This window comes from Sorghum bicolor, chromosome 9, assembly GCF_000003195.3.
Source record: "Sorghum bicolor cultivar BTx623 chromosome 9, Sorghum_bicolor_NCBIv3, whole genome shotgun sequence".
Lineage (NCBI taxonomy): Eukaryota > Viridiplantae > Streptophyta > Magnoliopsida > Poales > Poaceae > Sorghum > Sorghum bicolor.
The window spans coordinates 2346247-2360755 of record NC_012878.2 but is presented as its reverse complement, the minus strand read 5'-3'; the positions used below and the strand labels follow the sequence as shown (position 1 = coordinate 2360755).

The 14509-nt window shown below is 40.4% G+C and overlaps 1 protein-coding gene across 4 annotated transcripts; it reads right to left on the bottom strand.

Annotated features, from left to right (window-relative positions):
* On the bottom strand, positions 1 to 12496 carry LOC8071254 (E3 SUMO-protein ligase SIZ1). 4 transcript variants are annotated; one of them, XM_021447014.1, is made up of 18 exons: positions 12114 to 12496; positions 11420 to 11500; positions 11021 to 11063; positions 10642 to 10720; positions 10366 to 10528; positions 10103 to 10236; positions 9243 to 9311; positions 8464 to 8551; positions 7810 to 7885; positions 7570 to 7643; positions 5842 to 5949; positions 5361 to 5522; positions 4921 to 5025; positions 4367 to 4447; positions 3102 to 4287; positions 2954 to 3008; positions 2027 to 2369; positions 1 to 740 (listed from the first exon to the last, which is right to left on the bottom strand). In XM_021447014.1, exons 1-17 carry the CDS (start codon positions 12138 to 12140, stop codon positions 2339 to 2341), a joined length of 2562 nt encoding a protein of 853 aa, XP_021302689.1. In that variant the 5' UTR covers positions 12141 to 12496; the 3' UTR covers positions 1 to 740; positions 2027 to 2338. The 4 variants fall into 4 exon arrangements, with proteins under 4 accessions (XP_021302689.1, XP_021302687.1, XP_021302688.1 ...); XM_021447012.1 differs by lacking the exon at positions 2954 to 3008 and having other exon boundaries at positions 12114 to 12491; XM_021447013.1 differs by lacking the exon at positions 2954 to 3008 and having other exon boundaries at positions 10366 to 10525; positions 12114 to 12490.

Sequence of the window (14509 nt, the reverse complement as noted above, 5' to 3'; positions counted from 1 at the left end):
TTCATAAAGCTGATACAATCCACACCACCACCTGCAAGTTTACTCTTGATGCCTTACAATGCCTACTAAGTACATACATGGGCGGTAGCCAGTAGGCGGTACCAGTAGCAGTAGATACTCAAGGCAGATCACAGGCAAGTCAAGACTGCCGATCTGCCCTGTGCGCCTGCACTGCACCCACATACTAGTAAAGAGTATCGAACCAAATGAACAGATAGATATATCAAACTATGCCAAGCAGTTCAGTGAAGCAAGAAATGAGAAGGGGAACACCGGCATAATACAGCATGATGCACAAAGAAACTTATCATCCTGGAGAGCAAAATATACGAGTACTTGTATTGCAAGACACCATGGAGATTGCCCTCTGCTAGACACAACTTTGGCATGATTGGTCCCACCATGGAAGCTGAAGCTGAACGAAGCTACCACTTCACAACAACAACAAGAACAGATGAACGGTCAGCAGCTCCGACTCAAAACCGAAGGGGGCTCTGTTTATTGACCGCCACTTCAAGGAATAATTTATTTTCCATCAAACATCAGGGTAATAATAAACATCTAAATTAGCACCCAAACCCTAAATACAATGATGGTACACACAAAACATTCACATGTATTTGTCTTATGCCAAGTGATGGCCCCCTATTCCTTATACCCAGTAAATGTCAGGGAAAATGTACAGCCTGCTCCACTAGCCACATTAAACCACTCCCAGTTAGAAAATATCCTGTACCAACCTGAAATACACAAAATACATCAGTTACCACAAGGTTTCATCAGTTGAACTAGCAAAGAAACTACATGCACTCACATTGATTTATTTCATGCTAAACAATCAAGCAGACATTTTGAATAGACAAATTTCACATAGGCAGTGTTTAAGGCATCGCCTAGGTGACAAGGCACTCACAGAGAACAAGGTGCTCCCAACACCTAGCGAAAACCAGTGAGAGCCGAGGGGTTTCGGGAGCAGAACAGAGGAAATCATTAGGAAACCAACCAGAAAGGCCATGGAGCCGCCTGGGTCATCTGTGGTTGCAGCAGCAGCTGCTGCAGAAGGGGGCCACAATAGAGATCGGTCTGTTGGAGAAGAATAGTGAGGCCAGTCTCAATGTATATTTCATAAGAGTGTCATGCACATTAAATAGGGTGCCACATAAGCAACATTGCTGATTTGGCAGGGTCATTAAATGAAGGAGTTTCATCAGATGAGAGAGGAGTTTCATCCCCATGAAACTTATTTGGCTCGGTTACCTAGTTTATAGTCTTGGTAACTGTACCATAAAACTATGCATTGAGACTGGCCTGAGGGGAAGCAGTGAGAAGCAGGAGAGGAGCGGAGGCCAGGCTGAGTGCGCGCGAGCAAGAGCAGTGTGGAGGATATAAGTAACCCTACACAATGCCACCAAGGATATAAATAGTACTCCCTCTGTCCCACAATTGTAGTCGTTATAGGTTTGAGACCAGAACCCAAGGTAGGAGGTAAAATACGGACACCCCTATACATTGAGAAGACATACTATCAAACTGAGATGAAAAGCATTCACACGCAAATGCTTTTGCATTAAAAACTACTACATCCAACACGCTTTGGCTTACTACATTCCATGCACCAACATTTTTAGCCTTAAACAAAATAAACAGGAAGCAGGTTGTGGAGACAACGACATGATGGATGGACAGGTTCTGTAGATATAGGCTGAGACTCACACCTAAGGCTAAAACGACATTCATTTGGAGACATATTTTGAATCTTACAACGACGACTGTAATGGGACAGAGGGAGTATTAACATGAGGCTATGATCATTCGGTAGATTGCTGATCAGATCCTAGCAGTTTTTGTTTGCTTCTTTTAATCCTGCTCAACTTCACTTTTATTTCATGGGGCATTGGAAATCATCTCCAATGCCGCGTTCAGCATGTTCAATTACCAGTCAGCTACTTGAATCACAAACTGCAATCTAGTTCATAAAACATAGCAACTAATCCATCACATAAAGAGGCTGATTGTCTATCCTTACCATTAGATGAACTCTATGCAGATCCCACTTGGATCATATAGAACACTTGAATCTTCCCAGGTTAATGCAACAAAGCATCCACACTGGTGTTTCTCTTTGTATCAACAACAATAACCTGAGCCCTCCACAGTAAAAATCAAGATTCTGGAAGCCAACTTTGCCAGATTAGTAGCAAATTCAGCTATCCCAGTGTGATGTCCAAACTACTCTGAATCAGTATCTAATGACAAACACAGACGAGGCCTAACAGACCGCGGTTGGCGAGGGTGAGAAAATATATTTTCAATCCTTCTTGGATTTAGATTAGATCCATTACATCTGTTCATGCTTGGGAGAGCAGAAGCTGCAATTGAGAACAAAAATGTTACAATAATAACATGTATAGTATGCAGATAGCTGTCGTTGAGAACATAGCAGCAATAAGTTAGAAGGTTAGAAATATCAGCATTCAATTCATAGTTTGATACTACAAATTGGTATCATGAATCTGGACTCACATTTGAGAAATTGAGCTAGATAGTTCTTTTTATTCTAGTAATTAATAAATCATCAAAACTGTTTTCTATGCAAGCATAGAATCCATAAAGCTCTGCAACCAACAGATATTACAGGACCACAAGCTAATACAAGTTGATAAGAAATCGAAAACCTTCAGAAATTAGGTTTTGATTAAACTCAGTTCACAGTCATACGTATGCTGTATGCATAATTGCATATAGACATCATTTTGACAGTTTTGAGTACAAGGAGATAAGTTGAGCCACTCAGCATCAAATGTCATCTAATACCCAGAAGTAATCAAAGGCATACTCTAAAAGTTGCTAAAATTCTACTCATTCATTTTATTGACTACAGAATTAAATAGTTTATGGGGATCTATTTTAAGATATCAGACTTTGCACATTTTCTATGGAAAAAAAGTATGACCTAAGATGCCTGCCTTCAAAAGTTAACCTTGATGATCCTGGAAATAGTTGACAGGCTACCAAAAAGAAAAGGAAGTGTAGCAAACCGTTATCTTAGAAGCAAAATGATTACAAAAGAGAAGAATTAAATTCATAAAAGGGAGACAAACCAGCATCAAGCAAAGGTTCGACTCCTGCCTCTTTCGATGGAACTTTTGGCTGTGATTTTAGACCATCAACACTTGTAGACTCTTCATTACCCCCTCCACCGGCCGCAAGCGTAAGAGATATCCTCCAATCGTCAGGGTGGACTCCATTTGGAGTATTAGCACGCTCACTCAATTCTTCCTGAAGGGGAACAGTGGAAGGTTGACTTGGAAGAAAAATTTGCAAAGATGGATCGTCGCCTGCTAAAGCCAATGGGTTATCAACCAAGCTTCCATGCACATCATTACTGTTTCGGCAAATTGAAACATCGTGAGCTGCAGAGGGATCCTCTATGCCAACATTACAGTCAAGCGAGTAGTCTTCTGGTGCAATATTGAAGGAATTATGTGGACCAACAAAAGGATTGCCAACATCAGTATCAGTCCCAAAAAACTGGAACCCTTGCTCCGGTTGTGGATAAGAATGCATTTGCCAGTTATTTATTTCAAAATCACCAGTATTGTTGTTCAATAAACCAAGGCCACTTGTACCAACGCCAGCATCCTCCTGGTACCTTTCAGGATATCCAGTTCCAGCAGCATCAGTGACGAAAGGAAAACTGTCACCATTTGTAGTTGCATTTGCATAGACAGCTGGCGGGCGAACAATCGGGTCATTTTCTTCATCAGAATCACTAAGAACAATGACATCTGCAGCATTATGTTGTGGCTGTTGTCTATCCTCTGTATTGTATGTCTGACCAAAGTTATGTGCAAAACTGTCAAACTCTTGGTTCAATGCTATATCAAATTGAATACCACCCCCTTCTTGGTTCACACTTGCATCTTCGCCATCTCGATAACTCCCAGTGGGGCTACTGATAATAGGCATGTTTGGTGTTGAGAACCCATTGTTGTTTTGGATGTGATGTCTAACCACAGGTTTTTTATCATCTGCTTTACTGCTAACCTGCCATGATCCATTAGGGTTTTTTTTAATTTTCAAAGTTCTATGTCCATCAGAAGTACCCTCTCTCTTGAACTCATTAACACTTGTGACACCAGGGTTTGTATCTTCCTTTGAGTCACAAAGAGTACCATCAGGCATATGCCACTGAGATAGATCTCTGGTAGCGGCATCACCCTTCACACGCCAAGACCCATCAGGTTTAACATCAAGCTCATTAACATCTTCACTGCAATTTTGCAACTACATCCAAGATGAAAACAGAAATCAAGTCACATAACAAACTCTAGCATAAGGCATAAAATGTGAGACAAAAACCTACCAAAGAAGTAATCCGATTGAAATAAGCATCGATCATCAAGTTCTCGAGAGAGTAATTCTTTAAACATATTGGGCATTGCCACTGCACAAAAGTAAGAACACTCAATCAGGAAGGTAGGATACAAAATATGAAACCATGTAAAATGATATAAATAAATCAAGTGTGGCAGAGGAAAAGAGCACTTATATAGGGTAAAGATGATCCCACATCCATAGTCCCTATACCACCCATGGACTACTGTCCAAGGGTAGCCTAGTTTGGCTAACCTTGCATGCATCTCAAGCATGGCGTGACCATGCCCATAAAATTATTAACAGAACTTATTTTTTCTATCTCCACTGTATTTCCTACTCAAAAACAATAATAGAAAAATAGATTCATAATAGAAAAATGGCATTCTTGGGTATTCATGATCATTGATCAAGTGTATTGAACAAGTCCATACTCTTATTGCGCAGGTAAAAATTAGGCCTGGCCTGGGCCAAAGCCCAACTACAACAGATGTTTAAAACAAGCCTATATTTGAATGTGCTTCTGCAAGCACAAATTCTAACCTTGCGTGAGCGTTGATTCAATTCCACAAAAGTTTCAAGATCAAAACAGCCCATGTGAACACAAGGCTTGAACCTTCCAGCAATCCTCATTCTGGATCCACTATTCTGAAAAATAAAAATACATTAGATACAATTCCAATTGCAAATTGCACCAGAGCGGCTGAGCTCAACATGCCACCTATAGCCAACCAGAAAACATACTTTAAAGACCTACTATAATGATTATATTTGCTTTTGAGTAAATACATAACAGTTAGCAACTCTCCTAATACTACCAAGCTAGGTAGGCACAGAACCACCTGACAGAGTAAAAGTGGTTTGTTACTACCTATACTTATATGAAGAAAAAAAATGAAAATGGTAAATGGTACTGACATATATGTAACAAAGCCAAACACAAAAAAGTCATAAAAAACAGATATATGCAGAACAACACTCACAGGGCAACGAAGGTTGACTGTAACAGATTCAGTAACCACTTCCAGATCGCTATCACTATCAGCATTGTCTGTAGCACCTCCACCCCCAAGACAGCGACGGACACGAGCAAGAGCATCCTCAAAAGACTCCCCTTCACCTTCCTTTGGGATCAAGTTTAATACCTGGACATCAACAACAGTGTCAAGGAGGAAGAGAAGAGTAAATGGAGCACAACGCAGTGAATAATGCACTAAATATGTTAATAGAATTATTAGTTTTTCCTTTCAGTTATAATTCTTTTTTTCTGAAACATAACAGGAAATTTTAAAAACAGTGCTAGCTTTAGCAGGAATTGTCAACACAAAATATTGCTGTCTAGATGATATTTAACATGAAACAAGCTAAAAATTGGCAATACATTGTTTATACACTATTTACAGAACAGGAAATCATGTGATCATATAGTCATTTCAATTAGATATGTAGAAAGACAAACAAAACCTGAGGAACAGTCCTCCTCCTAACAATTCGAACTCCAAAGCAAAAGGTTCGGGCATCAACTCTTGATAAGCTAATTTTATTGATCCCTTCTCTACTGCATGTGGTTACCTGCAGAAACATACAAGAATGACAAATTTAACCCATGAACAGAACTTAAAAAATGAATTTCAGAGTAATACAACATTGCGATCAAATTATCATATCAACTACAAAACAGAAACTAGGTCTCCATATGCTAGAAATGTGCACCCAATTGCTTTCTATCTCTGAATGTACAGATAGAAGAGTATAACTTGAATCTTGCCCCATAGCATGCTTCATATCAGCACTATAAATCTCTTGATAAAACCTGACAATGGCTATTGCATCATGGACTTGCCTCACATCAACAACTACAGGGCTATGTGTTAATGTGTCATTCAATTTTTGGGGGGGGGGGAATGGTCTATTAATATAATGCCATTCTGTATGCTCATGGTTTAGTTCATATTATTTTTTATGTTATTTTGCTTTTTCCAATGGTATTCTTTACCACCCTTACAATCCTACTACTCCTATGATGCAGATTGCAGGATAACATCATTGAATATAAACTTGTATGTTCAGCCAATTTAAGGCAATACACTTCCTGCGAAAAATGAGAAAATAGTATCCATGGATCCTCACATGCACCGCATCGCAAGAATGACATGATACATGCCACAATCCAGCGCGATGTAGAAGTAAACCATGCGCTTCACTAGCTAACTATAAACATTTTGAGTAAAAAAACCAGTATCTGAGCTGGCAACATGTGTACAAACCGGGATTAGAGCTGGCAACTAGTGTGGTGGGCCAATGGGAAACAAAAACCAGTACCACATTTGTAAATGGTTTGGCCAAAATGTGTGCATCTGACCCAGGTGATGACCAGTGAGCACCTTCACCAACAAAGTATGAACATGTGCTCCAGTATCTTAGCCAGTAGTTTAATGTAGCATACCCCTTTCAAGTTTTCAGGCTCACATAACACTATTTCCAAGACTATGCCATGAATCAAGAACATGCAACATTTTATAAAAAGGCAGGGGGGTAAAAGGCCATTTTCCAACCCCCATAACTCCTGCCTTCAGGAAAGCAGAAGAAAATCAAGTGGATCCTGTATCATGACAAAACATATGCTCTTAAGAATCTCAACATCTAAAGAGGACTGTCCCACGTACAAAAAAAATGTCAAGTTGCTAATGTGCTCAGATCTTGTTAAGAGTGCCATAAAGTGATAAAGAATGCTACTAACTCCAGCCATATATAGTTGACATTACAGACAAAAAAAACAAGAACAAATGAGCTTGGTTTCCCTGTCTGAGCATCAAGTACAAACGACTGGAAGGAGTATAAGCCATAAGAGTAACCACATGTGAATGGAGGGAGTATAAGCCACAAGAGTGAAGACCTCAAAACAAGCTTAACACAGACATACTTAATGTTACTAACTCCTTAATATACTTCACACTTAAAAAAGGATGAGAAACAAGCTTATACTGTGTTCTAACGGAGTTCATTTAAAAGGTACAACTGACCCAAAAGATAATGGAAACACTTTTTAGACCTCCCCCTCCCCCCCCCCCCCCCCCCAAAAAAAACACAAAAACCACCACCGTGACCAAATGAAGTAAAGAGGTAGTACCAAATGTCCATCCAACCAGCATCCAGATCCTACCAGCGGGACAAAGTAAGAATAAAACTCACCAGTGGTCCATCATCCCGCCCATTTATCCCTAGTAACTGAGAACCAGGCCTGGTCATTACTCGTACAGGAATACCTGAACAAACAGAACTAAATATCACACTGGCAATCACTTAATTTCGCAAAAAATATCAATGCAAATTAAACCTATATGGCTCAGATATATGTATACAATAAGCCAAGATTTGAGCCCAAATGCATTTTAATAAATCCAAGTTATACAATAAAATTTTATGTATTACCATTCACTTGCAATTCTGCATATTGAGGCCATTGCATCCTGAACTGGACTTTGTCATTTATAAGAATGCACCAAACCTGTACACAGACCAACAACACAATCAGTAGTCAACAGGACTGTGCAACAGAACCAGTGAGTGTATCCAACCACTTTTTCTTTGTTGGACAGGACAGGAGAAATCTTAATACATCAAATCAAGACCTTTTGGCAGAAGCTCTCAATGTGCAATACTCAAGTCTATATTGCACACACAATTTGCAAATGATTTACTTAGATAACTCATAAGTGGGGTAGACATGAGAAATCAAAGATATTTGATGTTAGAGAAAGGTCATAATCATACATAGCTATTTTCCATCAGCGTACTATGCATGAACGCTATGTTAAAGAGGTTGATTCAATAACAAAGTTCAGGCACTCCGAGTGACCTAATCTCAGATACACCAATGTTCTCTTCCTCAGTTCCTTAAGGTTTATTTACGGCATAGCATAATCACCAATGTACTATGCGTGAACACTATGTTAAAGAAAGGACACAATCATCCACAGCTAAGACTTATTTATGGCATAGCAGCATCATGTCATTAATAAAGTGTGCAAAATTTTTATCAGAATTGAGGCAAATGAAACTTAGGTTGTGGAGGAGAGAGCAAACCTGGAGATCGTATTCAGGTCTCTGGACTGTTTCTCTATCTGCTCGGGAAAGCTGGAAGGTCTTCTCCACAATTTGAGGTACACTTGCTCTAGAGATATGAAGGTTTCACAAGGAAACATTTATGCATCAGCAACACAGTAACATCAATGCAGATAGTATACAAACTAAAATAGTAGACTAGTTTAAGTCTACTCAAATGACATAACATTATCTAGCATATATGGGCCAAAAGCACAACTATGGACCACCTTATCATAGAAATGGCCACATATATCATACGTTGGATGCTGTGTAAGACTGATAATGCATCTTTTAAGAACAGACCAATGAACATTGTATGGTACGGCACTACGGCACTACATGCAAATGACTACTAGTGTTATACATTGATATCAATGAGCAAAAGCTTGTATTAGCAATCAACAAGACTGCAAGGATTATCATGTAAAATCTAACAGTGGAATTTAATTACTAACCAAAGATCCTGAACTGAAGTATATATGAATGTTGTTGAAGATATTAGTGTTTGTTGATTGGGTAACAAGGATATACTTACGCATAGCACTATAGATATCCATATGGCTAAAACAATAATTCCTGACAACAATAGAGTGTCATTTCCCCTCAAACCTAAATTTCACATTAACTACACGTGCAATGTACTTGTATTGACAATCCCCCCCCCCCCCCCCACACAAAAAAAAGTGCACATTAGGTAAGGGAATGATTATTTGTAAGATAAACTATTGGCACCACAACAAGTTCCATTATATACCCACCCATCATTTCCAACACCAGATGACATAAATTTCACAGGTAGTAATGGATTTCCTGTAGTCACCCAAAACCTGCAAATTCGAAGGGCGGAATTAAGCAATGAGAACAAGGATTGCAGACAATAAGAAATTCTAAACAAGGTTGTTCAAGTGCAATGCCAACTTCAGAGCGCCTACACAGATTTATGTCTCATCAGCGGCTTTTGTTCATAATATATTCGAGGATCTAACCAAAAGGCATAGTAACTTCAATTGCATAGAAAACTAGAAACATCAAGCATTTTGGTCTTCAATAAGTAAGCTATCTTTACACGTTATATTTGTTGCAAAAGGAAATAAACCATCAGCATGTTCTAGCCAAGCAAAGAGCAGAAAGAGCTTAGGCCTTAAAGGCACACTATTAACTCAGGCAAAGACAACGAAGAGTGTCGTTTAACCTACAGAGTGATCATACAAGTATCCAGCACATAAATACATTCAAAAGGTTCAGCGCATACCGCAGTTCAAGTTCAATAGCATCCATAGGTGTACCAAGTACTGACATAAAAACATATCAAACTTGCAACAAACATTCAATCAGACAACTAAGCAAGAAGCATGGGCTGTTAAACCAGATATTATCGGATCAATTTACCAGATCAATCAAGTGTAGGAATTGGTAGAACAAAAGGGGGGGTTCTAATAAACCCTGGGTGACTGAAAAAAAAAAGGTCACACTCTAAAAAAGGTAAACCATACAGGAAAGGAAAACCATAGCACAGTTCATTCACAACATTTTAGCTATAGCAGGACATGACAAAAGCCACTCTTGAAAAAATATATAGTGAAACAAAGAAAGCCAAACAGATTGTAGCAGAACATACGGGTCTGCCCGGTTCAGTCGGCACAATTCACAATAAAAATGAGGTGGAATATCAGGGCCACCACCCTCCGTGGGCTTATCTGGAATGAGTACGCAGGTAATATGCTGCCACACCTGGCATTTGCCATCTTCGCACTGCAGGAAACAAGATGCAAGAAAAAAAGATTAACAAGGCGCATCGCACCAAAACAAACCTTGTTTCACGTCCTATATGCTTTTCAAATGAAAAGAAAATACATGCACATATATAAATGGGTAAGATACCTTGATCATATTGTCATTTAGCATTGTGCTATTGCAAAGGCAGCGGACCTTAGTCTCTACATGGTAGAAGTCAGTGGATTCCTCTTTGGGCCTGAAATGATTGAAATCTGATCCACTGTGGCTCCTGGAGGGAAGGTCAGGAGGACATACTTGCATTTTCCTGCTAATGAAAGTACCGAGGCACCAAAAGGAACTGAGTCAACATCTTCATCTGACATAGTCAACTCTCTGCTATGAATTCTTGTACTGAAAATTGAGAAACAGATGGAATGAAACCTGTATGTTTCATCAACAACTTTTGCCACTGTCTCCCTTGTAACAGCATTTCTCCTTCCCCATCCATGATGGCGTTGACCTGCAATAAGCAAAAAGAGTAAAGAGCCAGATTTCATGGAAAGACCAAACTTAGTGATTCAGAAGAAGAAAATGTGAACTAGCTGATACTCTAAAACGGAAGAGATTTTTTATTAACCAATCATCAGCTCAAGGACAAATCAAGAAATGACCCATATTATTAAACTTCAATGGCACAGATTTGAATAAAAAAATCTACTGGCTTGAGCACAACTGAAAAGTAATATTGAACCATCGAAAATGCTGCAGTTAAAGACAACAAAATAGGGGGGAGCAATATGTGCAGCAAAGACCGCCATACCTTGCTCGTCTGATAATATTGCCAATACCCTGTCAACAAGGTCCTGTGATCAACGATTATGAAAAATCGATCAGATACCATCAAGTGCAAAGCTGAGGCAAGTATAGTGAAGATGAGATTCTGAATGTATTCAAGGAGGGAAGAAAAAAGAAGATGGTTCTGATTTCTGAAATTGAAATATTGAATTGAAGCTTGTCCTACAAACCCATGGTTACTGCCAAACCAAGTCGTGCACAGCACTACAGCAGTCAGACCCAACAATGATGTACTGCCAGATGGCTAGTTCACCCTGGACACTCGTATGCCATGCTTCCATTCAGTTGTAATGTAATCGTACACATCCGGGAGTAGAAACAAAGTGCTCGAAAGCCAAAATAAGAGAGCAAAACATTTGCTGACCTGCTTCTTTCCTTGCTTCGGTAACCCCAGCTGATTTAAGATATCCTTGAGCTCCTTTATTCTAAAATACGCAAGTTTATCCTGTGACAAACAAGGAAAGAATCAACGTGTGAGATCTTCAAGAGCAACCATTACACGTTGCTGCGCACGTGGAGTACACCGCCACACTTGCCATGGTTGATCCATGGACCAGAAAAAAACAGAACTACTGACTCTAGAACGACTTATCAAGAGCAAATTTTGTCGCTTAGCCACGCGCGAGCTAGGAGCAGCTTGAACGAGTACTGCGCCATGCAACCGAAGGACCCAGCACTAGCCTATCAATCAGTACAACACATGAGAGGTTGATTCGGCAGCTAAGACAGCATACAACACCTGCCCAACAACACACACAGCTCTATCCAAAGCTCGGGGCTAGACTACATCAGGCAGCATGCCCGGACTAAGAAGCCGAAGCGATTCCACATTTGGAAATAAGGCACTGGTGCCAGCCAGAGCTGGATAAAAAAAAACTAGGGTCGGAGCTCTCAGCCAGTCCATCCATGCATCTAAACCTGGGCGCGGAATTAACCGCCGGGCGACAGCAGGGCGGCGGCAGAGGCGGGAATCCCACGGGCCCAGCTGAATCCCCCGGGAAATTCGAGGGGAATCGGCGGAGATCGGGTTGCGGAATTGGGCGCGGGCAGGCGTATACCTTGCAGGTGGAAGCGAGGTCCGACATGGCCGGCGCCCGCGCGAGATAACCCCCGGAAGCGCACGGGCATGAGGAGGGGCCGATCGGGGCCCCCGGCGCCGGCGAGGAGATCCGGCGATCGGAGCGCCGAATTGGGGACGGCGGCGGCCGCGCGCGGGGGCTTCTGCTGCTGCTGCTGCTGCTGCTACGGCGGCGGGGGCGGGGGCTGCTCCCTCGCGTGGCGTCTCTGTGGCCTCCGCCGTTTGCGTCGACGACGGCTGCCTGGACGAGCGCGGGGGCGGGGGCGGGGGCGGGGTTTTCCTCTCTCTACCTCTCTCTCTCTCTCTCCTCCACCTCTTGGCTCGCGTCGCGTCGCGTCGCGCGTGCTTGTGGGACGGGTTCGTCGAGAAGGGGGAGGAGAGAGAGAGGGGTCGGGGCGGTTTCTCTCTCCTATTCAGCCGCCGCGGCGGACGTATCGGCTGCTATCAAATCCGGTTTTTTGCGGGGCCGTACGAGTCCGCGACCCACCCCAGCCGGCGTGGAGGGGGGGTTGGTCGTGCCGTGCCCTGCCCGCCCGCCTCCGCCTTCACTTCACTCCCTCTACGGCCACCCGTGTGGACCCCCACCCCGCGCTGTGCATCACTCGTGGCGTCACCGTGGACCGCACCCCCGGTCCAAGATGGGCCGGGCTTCACATCGAACAAAACACGGCTTTTTTTTGGGGGGGGGGGGGGGGGGGGGGGGCGGGGTACGCAGCCCGTTTGGTTGAGCTGTAGTACTCCATTTGTGGAAAACTGCGAGCCGTGAAAAAACTGCTATGACCTGTCTGCTGTTGTGGCCGTGGAAAACTGTGAGCAGTGAAAAAAAAACATTGTGAATTGTCACAAAACTAACTGAAAGTAATCGTGTAATGCTCTTCAGTGCTTGAGAGAACTGTTTATAAATGTAATTAAGAGCATGTTCGCTGATTTATTGTGTGCGTCGCCCTTGTATATTTGAAATCGAGAAGAAGCTGAAATTACATTTGGAAGTCATTTCACGTCTTGCAGGGCTGTACATTTTTCTCAAGTTTACAGATTTTTTTTTTTGCATACCCATTGTTTTGTAAAAAAACAATATATCTAGTTCACAGGGAAGAATTGGCATTACAAAAATGGTATGAGTATGCTTCCTCTGTCCTAAAAAGAATATAATTCTTGCTTTTTGAAAAAATAAATATTTTTATTTTTGCTACAATTATACACAAAGTGCTAACATTTATGGTACAAAATAAATATCATTAAATTTATTTGCATAATAATTTTATTTAGAGATATAAATGCTAAACTATTTACTATAATATTATTCAAACTTCACCTAGTTTGACTGGTACGAATCTCATAATTACATTTTTTTAAGGACAGTGGAACTACATATTTTCAAGAAAGTCTCTCGGTTCAAGAAAATACAATTCTATGTTTAAGACTAGTCAAATGTTCTTGAGCTTGACCTATTCATAAAAAAATTCAACATTTATATTTCTAAATAGATATATTATAATAATATATTCCATAACCAATTTAATGATACTTAGATCTTGATTGGATCCATAAACTAATGGTTAGCTACTTTGGGTCTGAATGATCCAACAAATTGTTAGTTAATAACCAACTAGCAAATGTCTTATTAGTTAGCTCAAACCAGCTAATAGTTAGCTAGCTAATACTAGATATAAACTACTAGTTAGATAACTTTTTAACTCTATAGATCCAAACATAATATTTAACTCCTTGATCCAAATAGATCTAGCTAATAGGTTAACTAATTATTAGCTAAATATCTAACTAACAACTATTTCACTAGTACTAGCTAATACTAGCTACGAACCAATAGATTGTAGATAGATCCAATAAGGACCTATTAGTTGTTTTTTAGCTAGTTTGGCCTAATTAATAAAAATGGTTATTAGTTGAATATTCTACTAACAATTAGCAAGACTACTAGTTAGATTTGTTTGGATCTAAAGGAACTAATTATTAGTAGCTAACTATTTCATATTAGCTCTAGGATCCAAATAAAAATAGTCTTAAAAATTGTTTGATTCATCTAAAAATGAGAATTGCATTTTTTGGATGAAGAGAGTACTAGGCAATGGCCATTTGTCCCTGCAATTCCATTCGCGATCAAAATACTGCTTTCATAGACTATAAGAAATATCTCTCCTTTTCATATTATAAGTTATTTGTTTTTTAGATATATATTATGTATTAAAAAAGCCATGGCAACTTGTAACTTGAAATAAGAGTATAGACAATAATGTTCATACTCCCATACACATTTTGCATTCCCATTGTTTTGCTAAAATGAATCTGTCTAGTTCATATACAAGAATTAGCATTTCGAAATGACACGAGTATAATTTTACTACCTCCTTTATT